At 37.7% G+C, this 14,332-nt stretch overlaps 1 protein-coding gene across 1 annotated transcript in view; it reads right to left on the bottom strand.

Moving 5' to 3' along the window:
* Positions 1-6,811: 6,811 nt before the first annotated feature.
* Positions 6,812-14,332, bottom strand: part of BMERB1 (bMERB domain containing 1) — a 34,130-nt gene continuing 26,609 nt past the window's right edge. The window contains exons 3-6 of the mRNA XM_030459811.1: positions 12,205-12,278; positions 10,069-10,183; positions 8,416-8,498; positions 6,812-7,081 (exon numbers count right to left, since the gene is read on the bottom strand). Coding sequence (XP_030315671.1) covers positions 6,969-7,081; positions 8,416-8,498; positions 10,069-10,183; positions 12,205-12,278 — 385 coding nt within the window. The 3' untranslated portion in view covers positions 6,812-6,968. The remainder of the gene's footprint in view (positions 7,082-8,415; positions 8,499-10,068; positions 10,184-12,204; positions 12,279-14,332) is intronic.

Genomic DNA, 14,332 nt, shown 5'->3' with positions numbered 1-14,332 from the left:
TATTTCTTGTCCTTGTTTAAAGAGTTGGGGAAAAAAAATGGTTGTAAAACCCATGTTGTGTCTCATTAACTCTCTGCTCTGTTTAAAATTTGCTACTTAGTGAGGACAAGAACCTATGAATTCACAACCTGCTATTCTGGACAGTGAGGGTTTTCCCAGTTTTTGCAATTCAGCTGTCAGCAGGTGCACTCAGGATCTTCTATTGCTCTTCATAAAACATAAAAATGTTTAGGGTTTCTTCTAGAAGGAAAGCCTATATATCCACCGAAAGAAAAAGATGGAGGAAGGAGCTTAAATGGAACAGGTGGAAGTAAGGTGTTTCTCCTGAGTGTTAGTCTCATTTTGGAATGTTAAAATTGATGTGAATAATGTCATATGGAGTGTTGATGTGGAATGAAGTTAAAAAGCCACTTTGATTTTACAATAGCTTTGTTCTCCAGCTTGCTGAAGTTACTAATTACCCAGGGAACTACATTTCTGGCAAGCAAGTTACTTTACAGCTTTAGTAGAGTACTTTGAACTTTACTTCAGAATACAAAATAATTTAGCAAAAAAACCTGCTAGTAAATCAGACTGTTCTGTCATCTCACAGCTTTATGGACAAAAGTAAAGAGCATGATGAGCTACTTTTAACTTTTTTGTTTGTGGTTTTGTTACATATTCTCACCTGATCAAACTATTAAGTGGAACAGTCTGCTAGAGTACAGATAAGTGTTCACTTGACCTTGCAGAATACTTTCTTGTTCAGTAAAAAATTAAGTATCTACCTAAACTTCTTTAGCAGGAAACTCTCCATAAATTATATAATATCACTTGTTAGAAGGAGGAGCAGACCATTCAGGAAAACTTTCTACAGCATCTTAAGCAACACCACAAACCATAGAATCACCACTCTAAAAGAATGAAATTATAGTAGTTGTGAGTGTTTTAAGTATGCACAAGTAAAATCCCTCATGTGACCTGTGTGATGTTCTCCTCAAAAGGTGAGTTTGTTTTTAATTGTTTTGTTGCAAACATGCCCATTTTCTTGATTCGCATCTTATGTTAAGCCACTTTTTTTAAATGGTAAAAATTTTCTTTTTGTAAAATAAATATAACCTCTTTTGCCTGTCATAATCGAATGGGGCAGAGTGTAATTGGGTGGTGAGTTTGTGACTTAGTGCCTGTTGACTGTAATTAAAAAACCCCCAAACCAAGTGAAAACACAAGGAGAGACCTGGCCATGACACCAGCGAAGGGCATCAGGGATGTGACTTGCATAGTTGCTGTTTCAGGTTTGATGTGGAAAGATACTGGTAGGAAGCATAACCGTAAGAGAACAGAGAACATGAGGCTGTTTCCTGATGCTTAAAGTTTCTGAACCAAGGAGCTGGCAAGAGGCTTTTTCCTTTGAACAAAGCAAAGCTTTTGCCTGTGAAAGAGTAAGAGATCAATCTTTCTCAAGAATAGGGTGAGCACTTTGGTTTTGGCCATAAAGGACAGATTGCTTTGTGTATTCTAATCTCTCCTTAGAGAGAAAAACTGACTGCTTAGGGGGGAAAAAACGCTGCCTGGTTTTGCTTTGCTTAGATAACTGTTAGCAGGAATGTGAGCAACTGGAAACTGAGTGATAGCAATGAAGCCTGCTTACCAGTCTGTGGGACTAAACCTTTAGTCTTGCCACTTAGTCTCTTGCCTCTGACACTTGAAAGGAGTTAAGTATCTTTGCAGCTAACCTTTTTGCAAATTGAGTATTTAATCTTTTTGTGCTTTTGAAAACTAGAATTTAAAAAGATTGGCTTTAAGTGATTTTGTATTCAAAGCTTGACTTAGATACCTAATCATATTCGGTGTGTGTGGCCATAGAAAGTCAGATGCTAAAGGTACTTAAAATCAGCATTTTATTAATGAATAATGTGATGTCTTACAGTGGGTGTATGCTGTAAAACAATTGAGATACATAGAGCCATCTTTCAGTTGTTTTCCCTCACTTTATCCCGTATTTGTTCAGAGGATGAGATACAATGTACCCAATCTTTCAACATGGGTAACTTTTAATGTAATATTCCTTATTGTATGAACACATTTTGTTTATTACCTAGATTGAGAAAATTCGAGTCACTCGAATTTAAAATTGTTTTAGTGGTTTGTAGCCCTATACATATGCTACAGAAAGCACATGGATTCAAGAAATGAGATGTGACTTCAAGGTATTATTTCTGAGCCCTTTCTGTAGTTTAGATTTTAGGCATTTTTCAGATGTTCCACTGGTTCTATCTAATCCTAACATGCCTTGTATACAGACTGCCTAAGGTTTTGTTTGTTTATCATTTTGTAGGTAATTGCCAAGGACAGTGTTGCATTTGTTTTCCCTAAGCATGTAAACACTTTAGCCCTAAGTAGCGACAAGCCTGACAGAAGAAGCCTGAGCATGCTGGTTGCACTTAAAGGGGGAGTTGTTTGAAGTGTGGATCGGTGCATTTGAGGATATGTCCCAGTGAAGTTACTGGAACTGAGCTCTTCAGTGGAGACTGAAGGTTGTTGCCAACAAGCTTGGCACAAAAGAGGATACTACTGTTGTTGTACAGTGGGACCTAAACACTTTTTCAGGTAAGTGTATCATTTTACCTGAAGAGTAGGATAAACATTTAGCAGGTGAAAGGGATTCAGAGAAAAATAATCAAGCTGTGTAAAGGAAGGGAGAGGAACAATTTACATGACAGCCATGTAAGCAGAGGTTGCTTTCACATTTTCCATTGCATTTTTTTAAGTATGAGGGTTGAGTGTGATGAGTATGAAAACTGAGGAGAGCGAATGAATTAGAGGAGGAAAAGGAAAACTTGGAAAGTCTTATGTCTAAAAGATCATGGTCAGTATCTTGAAGGATCCATGCCCTGCAGAACTTTGCAGATATTCTAGATTTTGCCTGCAGGGAAAGTAACAGTTCAGGAGCAAGATGGATACAGAGAATCCTTGCCCTCGCTAAGACAGCTTGTCACCTGAAAGGTTGAGCAAGGTATTTCTGGACCAGGATGATTTTCCTGCTTTTACAGGTGGCCTGTGTAGTTACAGACAAAGTATAAAAGCATCTGGCTTATACTTTATGTCCTTAGCTCTTTATTTTGTGTTACAAGGGACTGTTCTTAGTCCCAAGTCAAATGGTGTAAACTGGAGTGTTCCTATTGCTTGTGAGGATATAGGTGATACCTTTGGAAGCTGTCTCTAAAACTTTTTGAGCTCAAGCAAAAGCCCTCATAATGATTTCTGTGAAGTGTATCTGTGCCCCAGAGGGTTTAGAAATGATTGCAGTCCAACCCTGTGTGTCTTTCTGTGGAAGCTGTAGAGCAGCCTTTGCCAGCTTAAAAGCAAAGCAATTTATGAGCTGTGACATAGTGCCAGAAATAAGTTAATAGTAATTCAGGAAGAAAGATGGTGAGAAACATCAGCTCCTGCACACTTAGTCTGAGTTGATATTTATTCATTTCACCTTGAGATTTGGAACCTGTATTACTGCCAGAAGCTATTCCACTTATGGCACATACAGTGATGCTGATCTGACTTGCTTTACAGCCTCATTCAGTGATGACATGATAAACCCTCAGGCATCCCACTCTACTCCACAGCCACCAATTCCTTTAGTAACAGGAAGAAACAAATGCTTAGTGTAACACAGCAGCTTAGTTTATTTCGAAATATCTTTACTTCACTGAGGAGATTCAGTAGGCCTAGGGGAAGGTACAAGAAAACCACTTGCTGGTAGAACTGGTGATTAGTACAAATAGCACTTTTGTTTTTCTCAGTAGACCAAGATCCTTTCCTGAATATAAATAGCCATGTTTACCAGTTCACAGAGGAAATAGTGTGTCAAATCCACCTTACATTTTATTTCTCTGATACCTTGCCTTGTTTCTGAAGCAATAAACACCTGGGATATCCAGAAGAGATTTTCAAGGCTTCATTCAACCCAAGTCCTTCTTTGCAGATAGTGACCAGTATCTGAAAGTAATTTCTGAAATTATGCCAGTTACTCAATGTAGTCACCTAAAAATACTGGTCTGATATTTTCTGGTGATTTTACAAATGTGGATTGCATAATATGCTATGTCCATAGGATCACAGAAGTGACAGAGCCCCTCATTGTACTTGGGAATACTCTTGTTGAGTCTGTTTGTAAAAATGAGGACCAAAATTTTTACACACTTCATTTCTTCTGTTTAATTTGCTTTAATTACAACCATTGTTTGAAGGATTCCATTAGGGCTTTGTGTTCTGGATGGACAACACTGTAAGCCAGTATTGGACACAGCTGAGAATCTGACCTTGCAGACTAAAAAATCCAGGACTTTAAGCAGCATCACTGACCCCCTTCTAAAGGAACCACTGGTACTGTGCAGGCAGGCTGTTCAAACCCACTCAAATAAAAACAAAACCAAAGCATTTGCTAATTGAACAAAAACTCATACCAAGAAAAGCGTTCAGCTGAGCCAAGCTAGAACTTCTAAAATGAAGTTCACTTTCGTTAGTACTGCTGCAGTTCAGGTCCCCTTGGGAAACTGGCTCCCAGTAGTTACTGTATAAGAATATTACATATTCATACTTGCTGCATTTTGTTCATTGTAATTAAAACAGGAAGCACTGTAGCCTAGTCATGAGCGTTGTATCCCAGAAATGTCTAGCTCCATTTCCAGTTAAAGAAATTTTTTTCTTATAAACCTACGTTCTGCTGAGTTCACTTTTCCTTCCAAAGAGACTATATGTTCTGTGCTGCTTGAAGGGTTCACCTCAATCATCAGCACAGCCTGATTTAAACACTAATGTGCAGCACAAGTCACCTCTTGCCTTACAACAGTTGCAGTCCTTCTGGACCATTTTACTTATTCCTTTCACAATATTTTGTTGTAACACTTGATTCTCATAAGGCTAAGTCTGGTGCTTCAGGACAGGTTTTTTTTCCTAACTTCTACTTGCCTTGGTATTGGTACTGAACATTTGCCTCATCTTAAGATAATTCCTGATGTCTTAACTGGATGCCAGCAAATGGAAGAGGTTGCAGAATTTTGCAGTAGTCAGTGGGTACTTTGTCAGCTCCACTGTATATTCTCCCTTAAAAGCAATTTTCCTCCTAATTCTAATGTACACAGGTGCTGTACAGAGTCCAACCTATACCACATACAGTAAATATTAACTGCAGAGCTTGATGTGATGATGTATGGATTGACAAGGATGCAATAACTGCATATGACTTCAGCCTTTGAATATATTTTGTCCTCTTTCCTGCATCTTTGGTCAAATAATTAAAGTGCTTCATGTCTTAGTGGGAACCATTATGTTTTTTCATCCTTGATCTTTAAACCTTAAGTAATTTAGTGGCAGGTTATTTGTCTCAAGTGAGTCTGCAATACTGAAACAAATGCTTCTGGAATTGCAAATGTTCTTCATTGAATTAGTCCAATGCTAGGGATTAGGTTTTAATTGTACAAGAGTAGTCTTGAGTTTCCTTAGATGGTGTTTGTCTCCTTGAACCTTAATAAGGTATTCTTTTCTCTCTAAAATATACTAGTTTATTCCTTTTGAGTAACTGCTGTTAATTTTTTTTCCTTTCCTATAACTGTGGTTTCTTTGTATATAAGTGCACACTTATCTGGCTTCACGAAAATGGAAGTTCCTCTTGAAAAAACTTATTTTAGGAACTTTTTGCTATCTGATATTTCTAAGCCTGAGATATTCACATTAGATTATGAACACTTATTTTACTACTTATACCTATCACAGTACATTTATATGGAATACCATCACACAGACAAACCAGCTACTGACAGCTAATATAAAGATATTAGATTCCACAAGGTTTAATCTGCATAGAGACCAGAAATACACTAAATGGTGAAACACAGGCATGTCTTTCTGTATTTCCCTTAACCTTAAACCCATTTTCTGTCGAATGCAAATCTTCCTGCCACAAGTGTCTAGTTTTGTGTTTGTGTATTTGTCTTGTGTGCAGTTAGTCTTGGTTAGCTAGTGTCTTCCTGTGCTTGATAGTTTATATATCTTATGGTCATGAAATATACAATCAATAGTTGTTTTAAGGATTGTTTGAATATTAGTTACATTTTCTTTGTTCTCCACTCTCTTCCACACAGTCTTCCAGTGATCTGTAATCTCATATTGCATGTAACTTATAATAGGTGGAAAAAACTCTCTGGGTCAATTTTTCTCTGACTTCATGTGAGCTGGAGATCTAAAGGAGAAATGACACAGCTTTGGACGATGGCATCTATTTGCAGATTAGTGTAGCTGTGTTTAATAAACCTTTGCCAGAGATCTGTTTTGCCTGGTTCAAGCAATATTCATTTGTCTTCATTCAGAAAATTCAGTCATTCAGAAATCATATGGTATAGAAAAATCTAACTGTACTTTTAGCATCTTTGTCACTCATTCTTCAGGAAGAACTGGAAGTGAAACTCAACAGCAAAGAGTTGAACATCACATTAGGTTGGTAGATGTTTTGTATGAAACATCAGCTATCTTAAAGTTGCCTCATCTATCAGTTGCACTATATACAGCATTGCTACTTGCAGCTTTTGTTTTGAAAAGTAGCCAAAATGAGATATTTCAGCAATTTTTGAGTGCTGTTTGTCACGGGGGGAGGTGCACAACATTCTTAGAAAGTGATAGCCTATTCAAATTGCTGGTTTACATTTTACTGGATGAAACAAGCCTTCTTATCACTTAATCACTGGGGTGGTTTTGTTGACTCTACTACAGATCTTTTCTGGTCACTGAACAGCCACTATATAGATTTCTTTTGATTTTAGGCATGCGTACTGAGTGATCCATGCAACAGTGAAGAACCTCCCATTGTACATTCCATGTATTACTGTTGTACCAGTTGCTCTTGATTCTGTTAGCAGGACACTTGGTAGTTCCCCTCACCCTATAGTTTCATTCAATGAAAACAATTGAAGACAAAGATGGTAGAGAGCCCAGAGCTACATGATGTTGCATTGTGTGGCCCCACAGCAATCTTTAATAATAGCCAATCCTGCTTTGGCAATGGTGGGCTTGCTTGGAGGAGGTTCTGCCTTCTTTTCTGCTGGGCTGCCTGCAGTGTTCAAAACAGGACACTGTTAAAACCAAGAACTGATCAAACTATATCTCCTACTTCTGGATTAAAGTATTTCCTACCCTACTTCCCCACATTTTTCAACTCTAGTTTGGATAATACATCTAATACTTTGGTAGTAACCAAATTGGTATGTGGATTCAAGCAGCTCAGTCTTATCTCTTCAGGGCGAGGAGTTAAGAGGGGCTAAAGAACACAAAGATCTGAGTGAGAGGGTAAATTTCTGTCTTGTTCAATCCAGGAGTCCCATGTTCACAGTCATAGGGTTGGGTAACAGGCATTACACATGAGGTAATCTTACTGTGTTTAAACCCCAACAACTAAGGAGCTAAAGAAAAGCAATACTGCTGGTGTTAATTCTGGCATCAACTGGGATGTTGTACTTAGGAGAAAAAAATAAAGATAGGTTTTAGTTTTTCAGGGTGAAAAGAATCTTTTTGTCTATAATACTGCATTTAAAAGCAATGACATGAAGTAAACTAACAAAGGAGATGAAACATGCTGCCTGTAACCAAAAGGGTATAAATAATTGCATCTTAATGTTTGATAACAACCTTGTACTCGAACTTCTCAATCATTCCATATCCCCCTAGAAGTTTTTTAGGAAGATCTTGATCTGTGCAAAGTGGTGTGTTTGGAGCCACCTCTTCAGCTGGTAGACCAAATTTACTATCTAAGAAGGGTATTACTCTTTCTGGGCTGTCTCCCTGCCTAAAAGCTCAATTTGAGACAAGTCCAAATCAGTGTTAACTTGAGTTTGTGCTGTGACTGTTTTGTTTAACAGTTTTCAGCTAAGGGCTTCCCAAGGGATCATGTAATTTACTTAAGTTTCTGAGAAATATTTATGCTGCTAGGATGTACAAAATTCATGGCAGCTGAGGAAGTTTGCAGCCTTTTCTACAATTCCTATCTTGACTGCATTAAAACAGGCAAACTGCTTCAGATATCTTAGCACAGATCTTAATTTTTTTCCAATTATTTTTGTAGAACCACATGTAGGAAAATGATTGGCAAAAAGAAATCTACTTGCAAGTTGTGGTAATATATATTCAAATACACTTTGCATATTTAAAACATATAAAGCCATTTTAAAGTAATCATGGATGACTTGGAGTCAGTTTTGAGGGGTAACTGGGCATCTGAATTTTAAGTGGTCATCAATTGCTGATGCACTATCTTGTTTCAGGGTAATCTAGCTCAACCTAGCTTTTGAAAGAGGCTGGCTGAAAATGGCCTTTGAAAATACTCTTTTATCCAGTTTTCTTTGGACTTTTTCTTGTTGTTCTTGTTTTTCTTAATGTTTAGGAACTCACTGGTAGGAGATTGTGTTGCTTTGTCTAAGGGTTTTAGCTTGGTGCGAAGGAATTCAGCCATCTCTTTGTCTTCTTCTTTCTCTCTGGTGGGGAAAAAAAGAATGTAAATCTGTTACAGAAGTATCAATGTTTTCTCTGTGAATGAGACAGTAAAAGCTGCACTATTTACAATTAACTATAAACAATTCACTACTTCGTTCTTTTAACAACAAATTTTTTGCTTACTAAATGAAAACAGTAACAAACTTGTAGAAGCCAGAGAATTTTCTCCAAGGTTCTGTACTTGTCTCTGATAACACTGAGTTCATTATATTCCCTAATCAGGGGATTTCAACCATAATATATTACCCATTTTAAGCTGGCCTCACAAGTGTTTTATGATGTCTCCTCTACAAAGTAAAGCAGAGGATACCTATCAGGGTGAATGTGCTGCTGACTTTTCAAAGCCTGCTTAGACATTAGACTGGATTTCATGATCATCTGCTGTTAGTGTTGATCAAAATGAGGTGTGTTTCTCTCAAGATGACAGCAGCAGGCTCAAAAGAAAAAGATTATGTTGGTTACCTTGGTTGTGTTTGTTCATATTTCCCTGTTAGTTTCTTTGCTACTTTGTTACTTAAACATTAACAAGAATGCACTGATTTAATATCTCAGCTTAGAGAAAAAGCAGAGTTTATTGTCAAGAAAAGCCTCAGGTTTTACTGCAAATGTGAATTAACACTAATGCATTCACTTCTGCATAGTACATAGCAGTATATTTTCAGTAGCCTATAATTAGGCTTCTGCATTGTCTGGTTGCTGATGAGTTTTTTGCAATTTTGCACACTGAGCTACCAGTTGAGAACTCTGGATTATATTACTGGATCAAGCATCTTGTCAGCTGCTGACTTTGGTCAGTTCTCTTTGATCAGCTGCAGGACTCTGGCAAGCTTTCTTCTCTCCTGTCCTTTGCTTGCTTAGAATTTAAATGTGTTGGAAAAGATACTGTCATGTAGGATAAATGGATTGATGAGCCTTGAATCTTTACTGTTGAAAGAGACAGTGGAAAGAAAACTGTTAGTTTGTACACTGTTGTGATTTCAATGCAACAGCTGGAAATAAACTTTTGAGAAAGATCACTGGTTTCTTAGCAACTTAGGGCTAAGATACTGAGAGGAAACCATTCTGATCTTGTTTATATTTTAGGTTACGTAGACCTGTGTCAGTAACTGTTCTCATTGTGGTTTTTTTGTTATGGCAGGGTGAGAACTGTAATAATAAACCCCAGCCACATTAATTTCTTTTTTCAGATCTTACATGTCTACAAATAGCCTTTGTAGTCTTTCATGTCTGCTTCTCATCCCGACAGGATACTATGGTAGCAGCAAAAATCCTTCTCTTTTTAATGGTAAACACCCAGACACTTTCTGGTAGGAAAGTAAGAGACCAAGCCCCACTGTATTCATGAGATGACTGAATCACATTGGGAATCAAGAGCAGTAATCTAGTTGAAATCTTTTCCTTATAGAACTAGGAAGAGGCTTTTTACGTGCTAAGTTGTTTTGAAAGATCAGTTATCTCCCAATAATGTTGATGTAAATTTTGTTACTCACTCCAGTGTAATATTAGACCTGTGAAATCTCATTACTAAGTTGAGTTGGTTTTAGTTCTTACCGTAATCTCTCCACCTCTGCATCATCGACAAGAAAATCTCTTTTTTGTACCAGTCTATGTATCTTCTGAATCAGCTCATCTTCTCTTTGTTTCTCCATCTTTGTTTTTTCTTTTTCTAGTGAAAACCAAAAAGAAACTATTACCTCAGATTCTAGGGAGAAGGGTGAGGGGCTCTGGGGTGGATATTGCAAATGTTCAAGAAAAAAATGGAGATTGAAGTAAATGGCTCTTCAGACCTGAATTACTAAAACCGTGGGAAATTCTGGTTGCTGCCTTTTATTTCTTCTACTTGCTGCTGTTGAGTCTGATTAGTTTAATGGTCTGGAGACTGTGTGGGATTTGCCAAGCCTTCCAAAATCTTTGCCAAGATTTAAAAATCTAATTAATATAAGTCCTTGTCCACTGCCCAATCTGTAATGACTACATTACAGTTGTCTGCGTATTATTTTTTTTATGTGAAAAATGTGCCTGTCACTGGCTGAAAGTCATGAATGGTAGGGATTACAGAGCTGTAACTTAAGATTATAAAGCAAATGTAATTAAGACAAAAATCTTCAAACTTAGCAAGTGGAGCAAAGAAAGCCAGAGGCAAATCCCAGCCCACATATTTCCTCAAGAACATGAAAATTTTGATTAGCTGAGAAGACACTGTTAAATGTGTTAAATTAAGACTTGCTTTTAACTAGGAGGGAGTATGACTTTGAGGCCAAGACTTGCAGAATTTCATTGTCTCAAATACATTCAAAATGCTTTTATCTCACGTAATAAAGAATGCATTTATTGCAGAAATTACCAGTACTGTTTTGAAGCCCATGATCCAAAATTAAGTTGTATTAAATAATTTTCAACTGTCTGATTTTATTTAGTTGCTTAAAATAGCTCCTACATTCAGTCAGAACATAAAACACAGCTCAGATGCATTAGACTGTATCTTCATACAGCTCTTACTGTACTGCATTTTGTGGTTCTCTAAATGCAGTTCTGGAGAATTTTGAATTATGGTCTGCCAGTGGTAGTAGTGTAATGTAAGGCTTCTTTTTCTGGGATGTATTTTTTGTGTTTTACCTTGTAGAAATTATAAAAGAAGGTGATTGTTGACTAATGTGAGACTTATACATTGTTACCTGTTGAAAATTCCTGTGATTTATGCTGAATTTTCAGCAGAAAAAAAAAGTAAGAAAGATTAAGTCCACTTTTTTTGGGTGCAAAGAAAAGTGGAAAAGTTTTTATACAACTAAGAATTTGTCGTCTCAGAGTAGATCCCTGTTTCTTATTTCATAAGTGACCTTGCTCTCTCCTCCCTGCAGAGAAAGCTGTCCTTTAAAGTTGCACAGTAAAATGGGGGAAAAATGAGCATAAACAAAATGTGTTCCTAATAGGCAGCAGCAAAATATTTCTGGAAGGTGCTATAGGCCATGTGGTATCTACTGTAAATGGCCCACTGCAGCTGCCTGAGTCTTTTGCAGGATCTGTCTTGTACTTTGGTGGTTTTGAATAGAATAGGGCTGTAGTGATGACCTAAACCAGCAAAACTGTAGCAGAGCAAAATTCAGCATTGGTTTCACATGGAGTTTGGAGTTAAGGACTGAAAAACTGCCCATAATTCTGAGCAGCAAATTTGCAGAGAACTTGGGGAAAAAGACTTTTTTTGCCTCTTTATTCCTGTAGAATCTTGATTTACTTTATTCTAGAAGGCAGATTTAACTACAGATGTGACAATTAATTGGTGTATCTAGGAAAAAAGCAGTCCCATCCTGTGCACAGTGATGGATGTAAATGCCCCTCCTTTTTCCCCCATTTATTTTGGGTGTCTCAGTACTCTGTCTTTTCTGACAACCTCTGTGCCACTCATTTCCCTCGAGATTGCCAGGTATGTGTGAGATGGAAGTGATACTTACAAAACTGTTGCCAAGGGTACAGTGAAATACAGCATGAAAAGAAATTGAGAGACCAGAAGATTAATGATGAGAAAGAAAATGGGAAGAAAAAATAAGGTCTAGGGGATAGAGAGGAAAATCAAACATATAAGAGGAGATTTCCAATTGTTAGGGCCAGAGGTGTGTGTGTTTCTGACACCACTGCCACCCACCTATCACCCAAGCGTTATCCTAGTATTGGGATGGAGATACCCATTACCTGGGATTGCAACCAGACTCTGCAGCTCTTTCTTAAGGTTCATAATGTCTTTGCACAGCTGGATGTCATCCATCCTGCAGAAACAAACAAACAAACAAAAAAACAACAAAACACTTTCAGGGACAAACTGTATTTGGGATCAGCCAGATCTCATCTGTGTATATGACACTGTCCCCTGCCTGGGACCTGTGCGTCAGCTTGAAATGCAGATATTTAATGTTCAGATACCACTACTGTTTGTTCATCAATTTAAACATCTAGCAAGAGATATTAATATTAAATGTCTGTTCAGCCCCTGATTGCTTGTCTTACTGGGATCTAATTTGTGTCTAGGTCATACGTGGCAGTACAGACTATTTCAGATGCATCATGATTTTTTGGTTGTCAAAGAATATTCTAGAAAGGGTCTCTATATTTAATTATCACGAAAAAGACAGGTATGCCATATTGCAGCAACAGTTTTCACTAGAGAAAAAAGAGCAAAGGTGAAAGTAACAGGGAGCCTGGGAAAGGGCAGCAGAAGCTGAAAGATTATTTGGATGGTCAAGACAAGGTTCCTATTCCACTACCAATTTTCATTTTGACCTTATTAGTCACTTATCCCTAGTGCCAAAGGTCTGGAAACTGTTGTAAATTGGCATCTACCTATTCAGAAGTCCTGTGCCTTGTGTGAATGTCTTCACAGTTGTTAAGGATACTTCAAATCCTTGATGTGTGCATAAAGTCGATTAAGATACAGAAGACAGCTTAAAAAAAAAAATCCTCTAACATTAGCAGAAACTGCACCTTCAGTTCTTACTGAAACTGATACCTATCCTGAGAGGTGTTATACTGAGTCATTCCTCTAGAAGCTACCAAATGTCAGCATTAGCCTCCTGGCAAATGTTTCATTTTAGTGTCAGCCATATAGGCAGCCAAGGCTCAGGTATTTGTTCTGAAGGCTGCTATCAGGGCTTTCATTTTTAAATCATGCCCTGAAGAATACCAAGAACAGCCTTCGTGTTTAATTGTACATTCTTCATCTCGGATGTCGCCAACACTATCCTAACCCACAGATAGGAGTCTTTGTTTCATAATCCTCTGCCTGAAGGCCTGTTGCCTAAGCAGCTGAAGGTAGGTTATGGTAGAACATGGGTTGTCACAGAGGTATTTCAAGAGAGGAAATCCAAGAGATTAGAGTATGTGTGTGTGTGTGTGTGTGTACAAAGGATAATATCAAATCATAGAATTAAGGAGTGGAAAAAGTAGGTGTTTCTGGTACAAAGTAGATTTTTACTCACAACACAAGCTTTTGTTCTCCTTGCTGCCTCTGCATAGAAGGCAGGGCTCCACAGGGAGTTGTCCTTCAGCTGCTTTGCTCATATTTTCAAAACATGTTGAACCTTTTATTATTTACCACTTTGATTAACTATCTTTCCTGTTCCACAACTTTCATTGAACTGTGGCAGCTATTCCTCTTGCCTTTTTGCTGCTTCTTTCCCAAAATAGGACAGTGAAATATCTCTAATTTTTATTGCTTATCTCTTTTCCTTGCTTAGGTGCCACTGTATACCCCTGCTGGGGATCTGCCCTCCCATTGTACCTCTGTCCTGTAAGCCATGCTTTTATTGGAAAGATGAGGATGCCAGCCTCAAGATTAGTCCATGGTTCACTGTCATATGTTGGGGACACTTGGAGGCAGAGACTTTCATGCTGATGATTATTCCTACTTGGGCTCCTCATATTATTCATGCTGATCAAAAGCAAAGCTTGTTTTACTCTTGAGAGCCAGCATGCTAAACGGTACTAAAATTACTTTTATGAAGAATATTAAACACTGTCTTCTCTGGAGAATAGTATTCAAAATGTGCTGGGACGTGAGCAAGCCTCCCAGCTCCTTAATCATTTAATGTTCGTGCAGTTTGGGTGTCATATGAATATAACAAGTATTAATACATTTCAGGAAAATTACCATGGTTAACAAATACAGCAGTTTCTTCATAAGAAATGTTCAATATTGAACTGCTGTATTCAAATAATATTTAGGGCCCAGGCACTCAACTAGTGAAGTGAACCGTGAGTTTCTGCTCATATAGAGAGGACATACACTTTTTTTCATGTATTTTTCTGTGGGTTAGGCTTTGTACTG

This window comes from Calypte anna, chromosome 14 (assembly GCF_003957555.1).
Source record: "Calypte anna isolate BGI_N300 chromosome 14, bCalAnn1_v1.p, whole genome shotgun sequence".
NCBI lineage: Eukaryota > Metazoa > Chordata > Aves > Apodiformes > Trochilidae > Calypte > Calypte anna.
Note: the sequence above shows the minus strand (reverse complement) of the source record. Positions and strands in the feature narration are given on the sequence as shown.